This window comes from Nelumbo nucifera, chromosome 1 (assembly GCF_055504915.1).
Source record: "Nelumbo nucifera cultivar China Antique chromosome 1, China Antique-T2T, whole genome shotgun sequence".
NCBI classification, from domain to species: domain Eukaryota; kingdom Viridiplantae; phylum Streptophyta; class Magnoliopsida; order Proteales; family Nelumbonaceae; genus Nelumbo; species Nelumbo nucifera.
In genome coordinates this window covers 109,455,395-109,467,478 of record NC_142649.1, presented here as the reverse complement: position 1 = coordinate 109,467,478, position 12,084 = coordinate 109,455,395, and the positions used below count along the sequence as shown (strand labels likewise).

The following is a 12,084-nucleotide window of genomic DNA, read 5'->3' as shown; positions in this document are numbered from 1 at the left end:
AATATGGAACTAGCTGATCTATGGATGTACAAAAGGTTATAGAAGTAATGAATATTTAATTAGTCTCTTGTTTTTTTGCAGAAAAAAATATGGATATTTTTTCTAAAAATGATTAAAGATGCATTTGAATTTTTTTTTTTTTTGGTTCTATAAAAGGAGTCAGTAAATATCATAATTCCCTCTAACCTAGGGATTAAATTCTGCCTTAACCACCCCTACCTCTAAGTATTTGAAATATTTTCACAAACCAATGAAGAGACACTTGGTGCAAGAAATCTCTAAAAGAGCAACGGGAAGAATGAGAAAAGTGTTAAAGAATGATTCTCACAATATGACAAAAAAAGGATCTTTATAGAGCAAAATAATGGAATATGATTCATGTAACTTACCCCAAATGGTTGTAACTAAGACTGCTTAATTGAGTTGAAAGACGCATTTTAATTATTATATCACTATAAACTACTAAAATTATCTAGAGAGAGAAGGAAAAAATTACTCTACATTTATAATGTAGCTAAAAATATGATGTATTTATCAGTTTTTTCTAATATGAAAGCTAGTTTTAAAATTTGATACATTTTATATTATATTTTGGGTACCTATTATGGCTTAGGTCCATGTTAGTCAAATTATGAATCATCTCAAGACTTGTCCCAAGGGTTGTTAAATGATGACAAAGTGCACCCATAAAGGTTTCATAAGAAACCTAATCTACTTACCACATGAATCCAAACATTTTTCCATAAAAGGAACAGATCAGCCATAGAGACACTACTTGATGTTGTACGATACGATCCGAGGTGGAAGGATAAGACACTATTTGACACAACAAATAAGATCTTGCCAACTTGCTGATGGAACTGAGGTAGATGAACGAAGTGGTGCATCAAAGAGATCTATAGGCAAAAATCAGGAGCCCGATGAGAAGATCCTTGAGAAGGCACTCTGACGTTCAAGTTAGTAGAAAGCGGGCAGCGCCAGTCATGTCGAGCTTTAGGGGGGCGAGTTGGTCTGAGCTGAAGAAAACAATAAGGTAACAAGAGAGCTAGAGCATTAGGGGAGTTGAAGATTCTTTACCTTGAAGAGGATGTGCTTTTAAATAGGTGAGTGTCTGTGTTATAGCTAAACAAGCTCTTTGCGGGGTTATTAGGATGAGGCTGCCCACTGAGGTTCTCGAGAGGCTCCACCTTCCCCGACAGGGGTGCGACTCCTTATCCATGTGGGGCTTCGCTTCCTTGTGGATTCTTTGACAGTGTGGCTGCTTAGTCGAGCGTTGGTGTGGCCCGAAGGCGTCACTCATGGATGCAACCATGTGGCAGCTTTGGCCAGTTAGGACACCATCCGAACACTATTAATGGAATATTTCTATTGTCTGGAGTACATTTGTTCACATGGATGAAAGTGTTAGGGAGAAAGCCCCTCTCTACGTTTATCAGTTTTGTTGTGCAAAGTGTAGATCGAGAGGAACAAATTAAGTTGAAAGTATAGCAATTTAATTTAAAGGCGATGCCTTAGCCTTAAATAGGGCTGCAAATTAAAAGGTGTCCATTTTTTTTCTAAATTCAATCCCATTAGGGTTCAATCCAATCCACTTATAATTTGATTGAATAAGGATCAACCTCAACCTCAATCTGTTCCTAAAATGACTTGCAGCTTGTTTGGTTGTGATAATAGAGGTCTTGAATCGGAATCGGAATCAAAATTAAATGTGCCATTTTGATTCCGGCCAATTGTTTGATTGGATGGAACTGGAATTTCACTTGAGAGAATGGTCATTCTCTCGCCTTCCCTAAAGAATGAAATCCCATCCTAGTTGATTCCAGTTCTTGTCTGAACCAATCAGATTATGGGAATAGACCATTCTAATTCATTCCAATTATGAACCAAATGAACCCTTAAATGTTGTTAGCAAAGTTGGTTCAAGAACTTACTTTTCTCAAGTAGATCAAATTAAAGGTAAAATTAAAAGTAAGAGCTAGAGAATTAGGGTTGAGTTGAATTGTAAGAGAGAGAGAGAGAGAAGCTTATGTTGCTTGTACAAACCGTTTCTTATTATGAAATCATTGTCATGTAAAAGGGTCTTTCTGACTCTCTTCCCACATCAATGCTGGTCTGCTACGTACAGGCTTACTTTACCCTGATTATTACCTACTATCCGCAGAAGACTTGGGTGTGGGAACTGGGAAGGACCAAGTCCTCTCATGAGTCAAAAGTCTGCACATAAAGTACCTTCCCTGACTCGCTATATATGGTGCCATGTGAAAAGTTGGTCCTTGCCCTTTCTAAACATTTAGATCTTCCCATGCCTCCAAGGACCAAGACTCTTTAGCTGGGCTATGTTTGCTTTGGCAAGATATAAGAGTAAAACAGAAGTTTTCTAACAACTTTCTCTCAGCTTTCTGTTTCCCTCCTATTTTCTGTCAAACCAAAGTCAGCCTTAAATTGTGAGGGATGTCAGACTATCCCTCCACCGCATCAACTTTACAATTACACATCATCTACTTCTGCGTGCGTTGCGTTGATTTTTTTTGGTGTACCAATACCACCAAAGTTAAAGTTAAATAAAGAAATTACTTGATTGTCATAGCTAGAGACCCATTTGATTCAGTAGGAGTTGGCATGTTTTCGTTGATACAATGTTGTCCAGATCTAGGTCCCAGTTTTATTTTATGGTGAGGTCAAGATTAAAATTTCACAATCTATTTGGACGTATTGGCCGATACTTATGGTAATTGCTTACCTTCTATCCGGGTTTTACCTGTTTTAGGGGATAAACGGGCCGGGTCCTAAACCGATCCCCTGAACGGGTTTGAAAAACTAAAAAGCGGCCAAAGATACAGACTGACACGCCCATATAATGTATCAGCCTCTGAATCAATATTTTTCACCTTGGGTTAGATGTGCAAGCACAGATTGTGTTGGAAGATGTTGGGACAGTTTATGTTGAGAGGAGATCCCAACTTGCTACAAACCAGAAGCTCATGATTAGGGGTGTTCATAGTTTGGTTAATTAAACCGGAGTTACCAGCTTTTGAAAAATCGGTAATTGAAATTAAATCAAAGTCAATCGCCTAATCAATTGACTAGTCTGATTAATCATCAGTTTGGTTCGTTGATTTTTTGGTTTTTTATTATTTATAAAAATATATATATATATATATTATTTATTATTTAAAATATAATATTTTATATGTATTTTTCCGATTTTCTATTTTGTTTAAACGATACATTTGATTGTATTTTAAAAATAACAAACCAACCAATTTAGTTAAGTGAATCTTAGATTCTGTTTTCGATTTTTCTTGCTCACCCCTATATAATCAGGCCACACATTACGCAGCTGGACCCTTTTTTATGAGGATCATACTTCACACTCTGATACTTGCTCCATCTGATGATGAGGATCACTATTACTCATTTTGTCAAACAATGGGCGGTTATAAATCTTGTTGGTAATTTCCGGTGAGATTCGGGCAGGCCAGGCGGGTGCCGGCTGGAAATGGCTGGTAGGACTCGCACCTAGCTGGCTAGCTAAAGTGTTGATCGTACGTGTTGGTTAGGACTTGGGAGCTTGAAATTAAATGTGAAGGATACAAGTTGAAGTGGAGAAAGAGCGCACAACTCCGACTCCGACTGCAGATAGATAGAACCGTTAGGAAGGGGGAGAATGACGAGGAAGAAACGCATCGATCGCATTTAAACGTATAATATAATCAGTCAATGCAAGAGGATTGTCCTCCTCCTCTGATGAATTTATTATTTTCATTCATTTTGGTGGGGCGATGCTCCCTCTTCACCGTGTGGACTCATTACTATTCACAAACAGCTTTTATATTAATTTCTTTACCAGAGAATGTCCCCCCAACCAACCGTACACTTTCCACACTATTTTATTATTCATGAATGATGGGCCGGGCCGGCTTAATTCTTCTTCTAACTTCTAACTGCCCATTTGAGGGGTCCCACAACGTAAATCACCCAGCATATTTTCAGGTGAACTTACACAAAATAACGACTTGGGCAAAGCATATTGATTAATAGATAGATGAAAGAAAGAAAATATATATGATCAGTTCAATGGAGGTTGGCAGGATTAATGATTTTTGGGTTGGTCCCTACTTATTATCCATCCACTTACTGAGTAAATATTATATAAATCTACGAGTGTAGAAGAAACTGGATCCATCCTATATATGGATGGAGAACCAAAAGGTTCTTGATGCAAATTGAGGGTACATGTAGGGGTGATTTTGTCAGGTAAGCAATTGTTTTAATTTGTTTATTTGTCCTTCCATTGAAGGACTACTGTCCACCTCACCTTAATTTGGAGGTTCTCTACCCTTGGGTACAGGGCTCCCTACAAGGACATATGATCCCTTAAATCCTTTGAAATTTTCCTCTTTTATACAACTACTTGACCCAACCATCGAACCCCCACTCTTTAAATTTAGAATGGAGGAGCCTCTGATAAACTACACTACTTAACCCTACAAGTTCTAGTTAAAAATGAAACAAGGAATTTTAATATACTTGTTGACCTTTCTTACTTGCAGTCTTCTAATGATGCAGAGACGCTGAAGATCTTTCTTATTGTTTTCACATTTTAGTCGGTCTTGTTTCTTGATACAAGGAATAGCAAGATTAGTCCAGGCTAGGGTGCCCACGGACCGGGTTTGGGTTGGACTCCTTCTGAATCAAAATCAATTTAATTGAACGGTCCAATAAGACATTCAATTGGTCCAGTCCAGACTTATTGGATGATCCCAAGATTGGATTGGACCTGGCCCATCTGTACGTAATGGACTTGTATTAATAGCACTGGTGGTCTCTCACTTGTTACTTTTCAGGCTTTTAGTCCATTAACAGTAGTTGAGACTTAGAGATGAGATATTCTGTTTAAGTGGTCAAAGAATTAAGAGAGGTATTCCATGGAGGACAAAGGACCTTGACGTCTGGTCTCATAGTCATATACTGGCTAGAATAGTATTGGCAATTAATCAATCTCATATCATCTGTGAATTATGAATCATAAAGGATATTCAATTTGATGTGGGGTCGCCGGGTCGGTAGCAATAATTCGCCGATGCATACAACTTAAAAACTGATGATCCACTTTTCTAGATAACAGATTAACAGTTGAAACCTGAAAACATCCAATCGAGCTCATTTTTGTGCCAAGGGTCTGCTGTGAGAGCTCCAATAGTAAATTGAAAAATACAAACTAATAGGGACTAATTTCAAGTTTGTAGTGAGCTTATTCCATGATAAAGTTCTGTTTCCCCAATGTCGAATGGAGATCCATACAAGGCTCCTACTTATTATTTGTAGAGAGAAACAAAGAGGGATTATTGCCAATCACAATTAAGTCTCACTGCCATTACTATTATTAACTGTTGCTCCCTGTTTTCCGCCAACCGAGGTAAAGCCTGACAACTAATATTACTGCAGGCAGCACCAAATCACTAAGGACCAACCCCTGCCCAAGTTTATGAAAATGGAAAAGATCAAAACAACCATAACCATGTTATTCGTTTAACGAAACTAAGCATCAAAATTCTAAGTAGGGGTGAGTAAGAAAAAACTGAAAAATCCATTGAAATCAAACCGAAATTTTGGTTAATTAAATCGGCCGATTTGATTTCCATTCAATATTTTTAAAAAATCAAAGTTATTGATTCAGTTTCAATTAACTAATATAGAAAATTGGTGGTTAATCGAATCGACTGATATACATATATTTCTATATATTCTATGTATATATATATATATATATATATATATATTTCTAATATATAATATATTTATTATTTAAAATATAATATTATATATCTATTTTAGATTTTTATTATGTATGCATATATTTTTATAATATATATTATAAATTAAAGAAACAAAAACCGACTGTTAACTGAACTGGTCAACCGGCTTCAGTTCGATTTCAGCTACTGGTTTTTCAAAAACCAATAATACCAGTTGGGTTTCAAAAATAGCCCACGGCTCGATTACCCCTAAAATTTCTAAGTATATAGGAAAATGATATAAAAGGGAAGAGCTCCTCAAATGAACGAAAATGTCGATCACAAGAGAAGATCCACAGATTGGTATATATTTACATCCTCTAATTATTTTGGGTGAACAAACCCAGCTATAAGTAACAAAGAAGGCCGGTTGCCGGTTGCCGGTTGGAATCAACTTACCATGTCTTCTCTTTTCAACAGAGGCCATAAACGCACGCAAATGGGGATCAACAGGAAGACCCAGCTCTTCGTACCGTGGATCGTAAACTGAGAAGTAAGCGTTCCTGAAAAATATAAACAATATCTTATATAATCACGTTGGGTAGAACTAAACTTAAAACTATTTGTTGGATGAATATTGCTTTCAAGTTTCAACACAAGAAGAAGAAAAAGAGGCACAAAAGCAAGAAATTAAGAAACACTAGCTCCCTAGCTAGGTAAGGAATGAGATATGAAGTGGGGTTCAGTGTTGCAAAAGATGTGAACTCATATATATATATGCCCATAAAGATATGATAGATTGACATTCATGAGAGAGAGAAACTTAAAAATGAAAAATAACAAGAAAGGAATAAGTTATAATACCTAGTATCAAAAGGGAGAGAGATATTAGTAGTCTGGTCTGGATTGCCTTGAGCTCGGGAGAACCAGTTGACTTCTCCATGGGTGGACATTTGCGGAACTCCATCTTGCATTGGCGCTTTTCCCTGAGCAAATTTAACTTATAACATGAATACAACTTGATCAGCTGAACTCAACCATAATTCCCATCTATTTGGGGTTTGCTACACGGATTATTAAGTTGTAGTATGAATCTGCAATCAAAATTCAAAACAAACAAAGCAGACAATGTAGAAAGAAGAAGAAGCTAATAAGACTTGAATCAAAAGATGGCACCTTTAAATGCTGCCTTGAAGATTCTCCTGATGATGAATGTTGGCTATTAAAATGCATGCCAATCCCTACCATTCCTTGCTGTCATGATTAAAGAAAGTCTGCTAAGATCTAAGTTGCTTCACAAACAGTTGGTATTATCCAAGTTGAGTTTAATTTGCTAGCTCTAGGTGATACCGCTTGTGGTGCTCTCAGATGATCAGTACATGTGGATCCCAAGTTATAGCCTAAATCTCCCTGTTTTCAATATTGATTTTTGTAATCTTAATTAGGATCAATGAAGAAGAAATCTGCAAAACAGGAAATATATATAAATATAATATGCTAATAGGGTCTGGTCTATATATACTTGCTGATGAATTGGTATGTTAGAGAGTTGAGAATTGTCGAAACTCCTTGGATGACCCGGATTTGTACTTGATGATCCCATTATCTGACTAAGAAAATCCACAAATGGGATTTCTTGGGGCCTATACATAGGAGAATGAATATCATATATTACTCATCAATTAGTAGTTAGTTTTTCATATGTCAAAATATTCAAAAGTAAATTTCTTTATTTTGAAGGAACAACTAATTAAAGATATTAGAATCTATCCTTTATTCAATTATTATTTGTTTCCTCAAAATGCACCTGAAACTATAAATTTTATAACATGAGAAGATGATGATATTACATCATCAAAATGGTATAAATTATTATTATGGTGCTCATGTCATATTATTTATAGTTTGAGGTGTGCATATTCCTTGGTACTAGCTAGTAACACAAAATGTGCTATGTACCATATATAGAATTTGCAATAATAACAAGCATTTACCTTGGAGCTATTGAAGGATTGGGTTGTATGCAATTGTAGTTCCTGGGATCATCACCAATCCAGTTGAATTGCTGAGGACCAATTCCATTAGGAACTGAGGGGAGTTGATTTAGTTGTTCTGAAACTGGAAGCTGTAGAAGTCTAAAGAGAAGTAGAAAACCAAAGAAAAAAAGAATAAGTTAATAAATAAAACAAGAAACTAACATTCAACTTTTTTTTTACACTTTAAGTCATTCATTCATTCCTATTATAATAATGGCAATCTTAACAGTGAATATTAAATAGATAAATACACATAAGGACTAGAGGGATCATATCGAAGGATGTTGTTGCTCTGGATTGGCTGGTTTAAGTGGAGCCCTGCAGGAGTTTGCTCAGATGTTCCTCCCTCTCTAATTCCTAACTCTGTCTGTTCATATAACAATTGCAACATTATCAACTTAATTGCATGTAATAAGGGAAACCTCATACAAACCCCATATAATTAATAATTTCATTATTCCAATTTATAGAAGGGAAAATTCCTAACCAGTACCCTATACTTTGGTTCGAGTGATAATTTGCTCTCCGAACTTTAAAATGCGACAATCCAGTGTCCGAACTTTTAAAATGTGACAATTCAGTACCCGAACTTTCAAAATGTGACAATCCAGTATCTGTCGTTAACCAGTCCGTTAACCAACCGTTAAGTTACATTTGAAAAGTCAAAAATGCCCTTCGAGTGCCATCTAATTCTCTTTATCAACCATCCAAACGTTGACCAAAAACTAAACAGTCCCAAATCCTAGCCTCTTCTATTCAAAAAAGTTGGTGACTGATTAGAAGAATCTAGAATTTGGGACTGTTCATTTTATTGTCAATGTTTGGATAGTTGATAAAGAGAATTAGATGGCACTCTTAGGGCATTTTTGACTTTTCAAATGTCACTTAACAACTAATTAACGACAGGTACTGGATTATCACATTTTGAAAGTTCAGGCACTGGATTGTCACATTTTGAAAGTTTGGGTATTGAATTGTCGCATTTTAAAGTTCGGGAACCAAATTATCACTTGAACCGAAGTACAAGATACTGATCAGTAATTTTCCCTTTATAAAATCTCAAGGAAGGAGATGGATACATCTACACATACTATATTTTGAGAATATGACGGAATCTGCATCCTTTGGTGGCTAGATGATGATGAGCCTAGCTGATGCGCTGGTGGCAGGTTCGATATTGGCAAATGGTAACTATCATTGCTAGGATACATAGTGGCCATGGAAGGTAAGTCGTGTAGCTGCTGGTTGTTTGGTAATGGGGTCCTGTTGTTAAGTATGGCACTGATTTCTGTTGGTCGATTCCTATGAGCATTCAATACACAGATATAAATGTACAAGTCATCAAGTCAAAACAAGAGTTTGAGTATATATATTGCAAAGTAATGTTGATGAACTGTAAAAATATAAATATTTACCTAGAAGGATTCAGAACATCAGACTGGAGGATATTTGAAGGAACAAATAGATGGTTTTGTTCTTCTGCATATGGATGAGATCTTCCATCTTGCATGTTTGTATCCGCCTTATCAAAAGCAAACATTACATAAGAGAGATACTAATTATCCTTCGTAACCATCAAACAGTGAAAAAATTACAAATAACATTATGCCCATGAATTAATAATATAATAAACCAAAGGTGATAGAATAATGGATATTATGGCCATGTTTGGTTCATTGCTCTGAGTCTCATTCTTTTAATTTTTGTTCATTATAGGCAAGAATAAGCAAGAATGAATAACATTAGTGTTTGGTTACAAAATTCTTGCCATGAGCCACATTCTTTTTAGAATGAAAATCAGTCCATAGCAAAAAAAATTAAGGTAGCCTGCAGCATGAAAAATAATCATGCCCCATCTTGCTCACTTTCATTCTTTGAGGAAAATATGCCTACAAAACTGCTGTCATACATGTTTACTAGCGGACTACCATGGAAGTACTTTTACAAAAGCACTTTTATAAAAGTAATTTTACAAAAACACATTTATAAAAGTACTTTTGTAAAAGCATTTTTGTAAAAACACTGTTATAAAAGTACTTTTATAAAAGCACTTTTACGAATGTACCTTTATAAATATACTTTTATGAAAATACTTTTATAAAAGCACTTTTACAAAAGCATTTTTATAAAAGTACTTTTATAAAAAGCAATTTTAGGAAAGCACCTTTATGAAATACTTTTATCAAAGTATTTTTATGAAAGAACTTTTACAAAAGTATGTATTTTTATAAAAACACTTACAAATATGCTTTTACAAAAATACTTTTACATAGGAGATAGGACACTTGTCAATCTGAAAGGAATTCATTTTTAGGAAAAAGCGTTTGGTTCATAGCAATATTTTCTCAATCTGACTATTTTTACCCAATTTTGTCCATTTGGAATTTCATCTTGGATAAGAATGAGAAAGATTGAGAATTGAACCAAACATGGCCTATGTTGCTATGCTGGAGAATTTATTAAAAGGTTTAATTTCATCCTTAATTTGTACCCATGAATTTTATGAAGTTGATGATGAGATTGATGATTGATTGCTCTATATGGAATTTATAATTGGAGAACTTACATTATTACTGTTGATCATGCATGTGGTAGAGTCTCCTTGTAGGGTTTGATTTTCTGGTAACTCCATATCTTGATTATCTGCTTCACTAAATCCAACTGCTGGGGTCCTAATATCAAATTGAAGGAAAGATTATTAGCATCTAAGTTGGAGATTCCTTTTCACCCATATTCTATAGAAAGAACTACCACCAGCACCACCACTAAGTACTTAGACCTGTTCATGGGCCATGCTCGGGCTAGGCTTTTTGTCAAAATTTAAATGGGCCTGCCCAAAGCCCAAACCTGACATAGTGTAAAGTCAGGCCCAAAGCTCGGCCCATGAGCAGGTCTCCTAGTACTACATACAAACAAACAAGCACACAAACACAGATGCACACACACTTTAGGGAGCTAGGATTCAGATGACACAAACTTTTGGTTTGATGTAGACTGATTTTGTGGCTCCAAACTGGTTTGACCAGGTTTGCTGGATGGTACAAAGTTTTGATCTGATGTGGACTTAATTTGTGTCTCCAACTCAGATTCAGTCGTTCGTAATCCTTTCTCCATCATTGACTCCAGCTCCATCTGCTCCTAAAGAAACATTAAACAAGACATAAATTACTATTATACATTTGAACAAAACATAGAATGATCTAAATGATCATTTGAGTCTTCAAGAACAAAAGTAGGAATATAAAGATAAAATGGTCAATAGATTACCTTTTCAATATAAACAACAATTTAGTTAGTATCAATAAATTATTAACAAAAGTTATTTCATAAATAGAACTATTATAAGCTAAGTCTTTATTAAATTATAATTGTAAAATGAAATCATTGATTAAGATACCTACAAAATATTCGGTATCTATATGTTTATATATCTTGTACATGCAGTTCATCATATAAAATTCTATGAACAATTTCATCTAAATTTTATGTGCACTTTTCATCAAAACCTATAATATTTGACTTAGCATCTTACAATAGAATAAAAGTAATACACATTAAGTACAAGTTTAGTGATTCTACTTGAACATTTGTTATCATTGTCAAGGTTAAGAAATTATTAAGTTTTTTTTTTCTGTCATGGCCAAGATTTTCAAAGAAAGTAAAGAAAGCCTACATTGATCTTGAAAATATTATCTTTTTAAAAATAAATTTGCAGGAAATGGTTGGCATAAGTTTTATTAATTGTTCTGTTCTTTGAAGTTATATAAATCTTTAGGTAGAACAATAATAAAGAACAAGATAACAAAATAAATTTTAAGTTTTAGCTCCTTGTGTTATGTGTTTGTAAAATACATAAAACCTACATATGAAAGGCAAAATGATACAGTTCCATAACTTTCTGCAATGATCCATCATTAAAAAAAAAAAAAAAAAAAACATTTTCTCCTTCTTACAAAGGAGGGAATGCTTCTTTCAACAGTAAAGAAGTAAAAGTGAAATTATGGTGTAATGATTTCCACTATAAAGATAAAAATTGGGCCAAAAAATAATTTTAAAATGATTACAAAAAAATTATAAGTTCTGTTGTTTCATTTATATGATAAAAAGTTTTATTATAACATTTATCAAGTTCCAAAAAAATGCATATACTTTCATATCTTAAAAAACAGGTGATCATGCTCTTATTTGTTGTATTGTGAATCTTTTGAAACATATGACAGAGACTGTGGGTGCCCTACAAGATTCCATTCAGAGGTTGTATAGCTTCATAACCAAGATTTTTTATATGCACTATATGCCACATAGAATAA

General features: G+C 34.6%; 1 protein-coding gene across 1 annotated transcript; it reads right to left on the bottom strand.

Moving 5' to 3' along the window:
• Positions 1-5,179: 5,179 nt before the first annotated feature.
• On the bottom strand, positions 5,180-11,638 carry LOC148803687 (uncharacterized). The gene is made up of 10 exons (XM_088897882.1): positions 10,752-11,638; positions 10,341-10,446; positions 9,190-9,296; positions 8,866-9,076; positions 7,733-8,141; positions 7,261-7,381; positions 6,915-7,148; positions 6,603-6,724; positions 6,198-6,301; positions 5,180-5,476 (listed from the first exon to the last, which is right to left on the bottom strand). The coding sequence occupies exons 1-5, from the start codon at positions 10,904-10,906 to the stop codon at positions 8,010-8,012; spliced, it is 711 nt and encodes a 236-aa protein (XP_088754008.1). The 5' UTR covers positions 10,907-11,638; the 3' UTR covers positions 5,180-5,476; positions 6,198-6,301; positions 6,603-6,724; positions 6,915-7,148; positions 7,261-7,381; positions 7,733-8,009.
• Positions 11,639-12,084: the final 446 nt, after the last annotated feature.

Bases quoted from the DNA above. Each gene is read 5' to 3' on its own strand.
- LOC148803687 (XM_088897882.1), bottom strand. From the start codon at position 10,906: ATGGAGCTGGAGTCAATGATGGAGAAAGGATTACGAACGACTGAATCT. The intron at 9,297-10,340 runs GTAAGTTCTCCA...GCTTTTGATAAG, and splicing joins GCATGATCAACAGTAATAAT to GCGGATACAAACATGCAAGA. The intron at 9,077-9,189 runs GTAAATATTTAT...GAATGCTCATAG, and splicing joins GATGTTCTGAATCCTTCTAG to GAATCGACCAACAGAAATCA.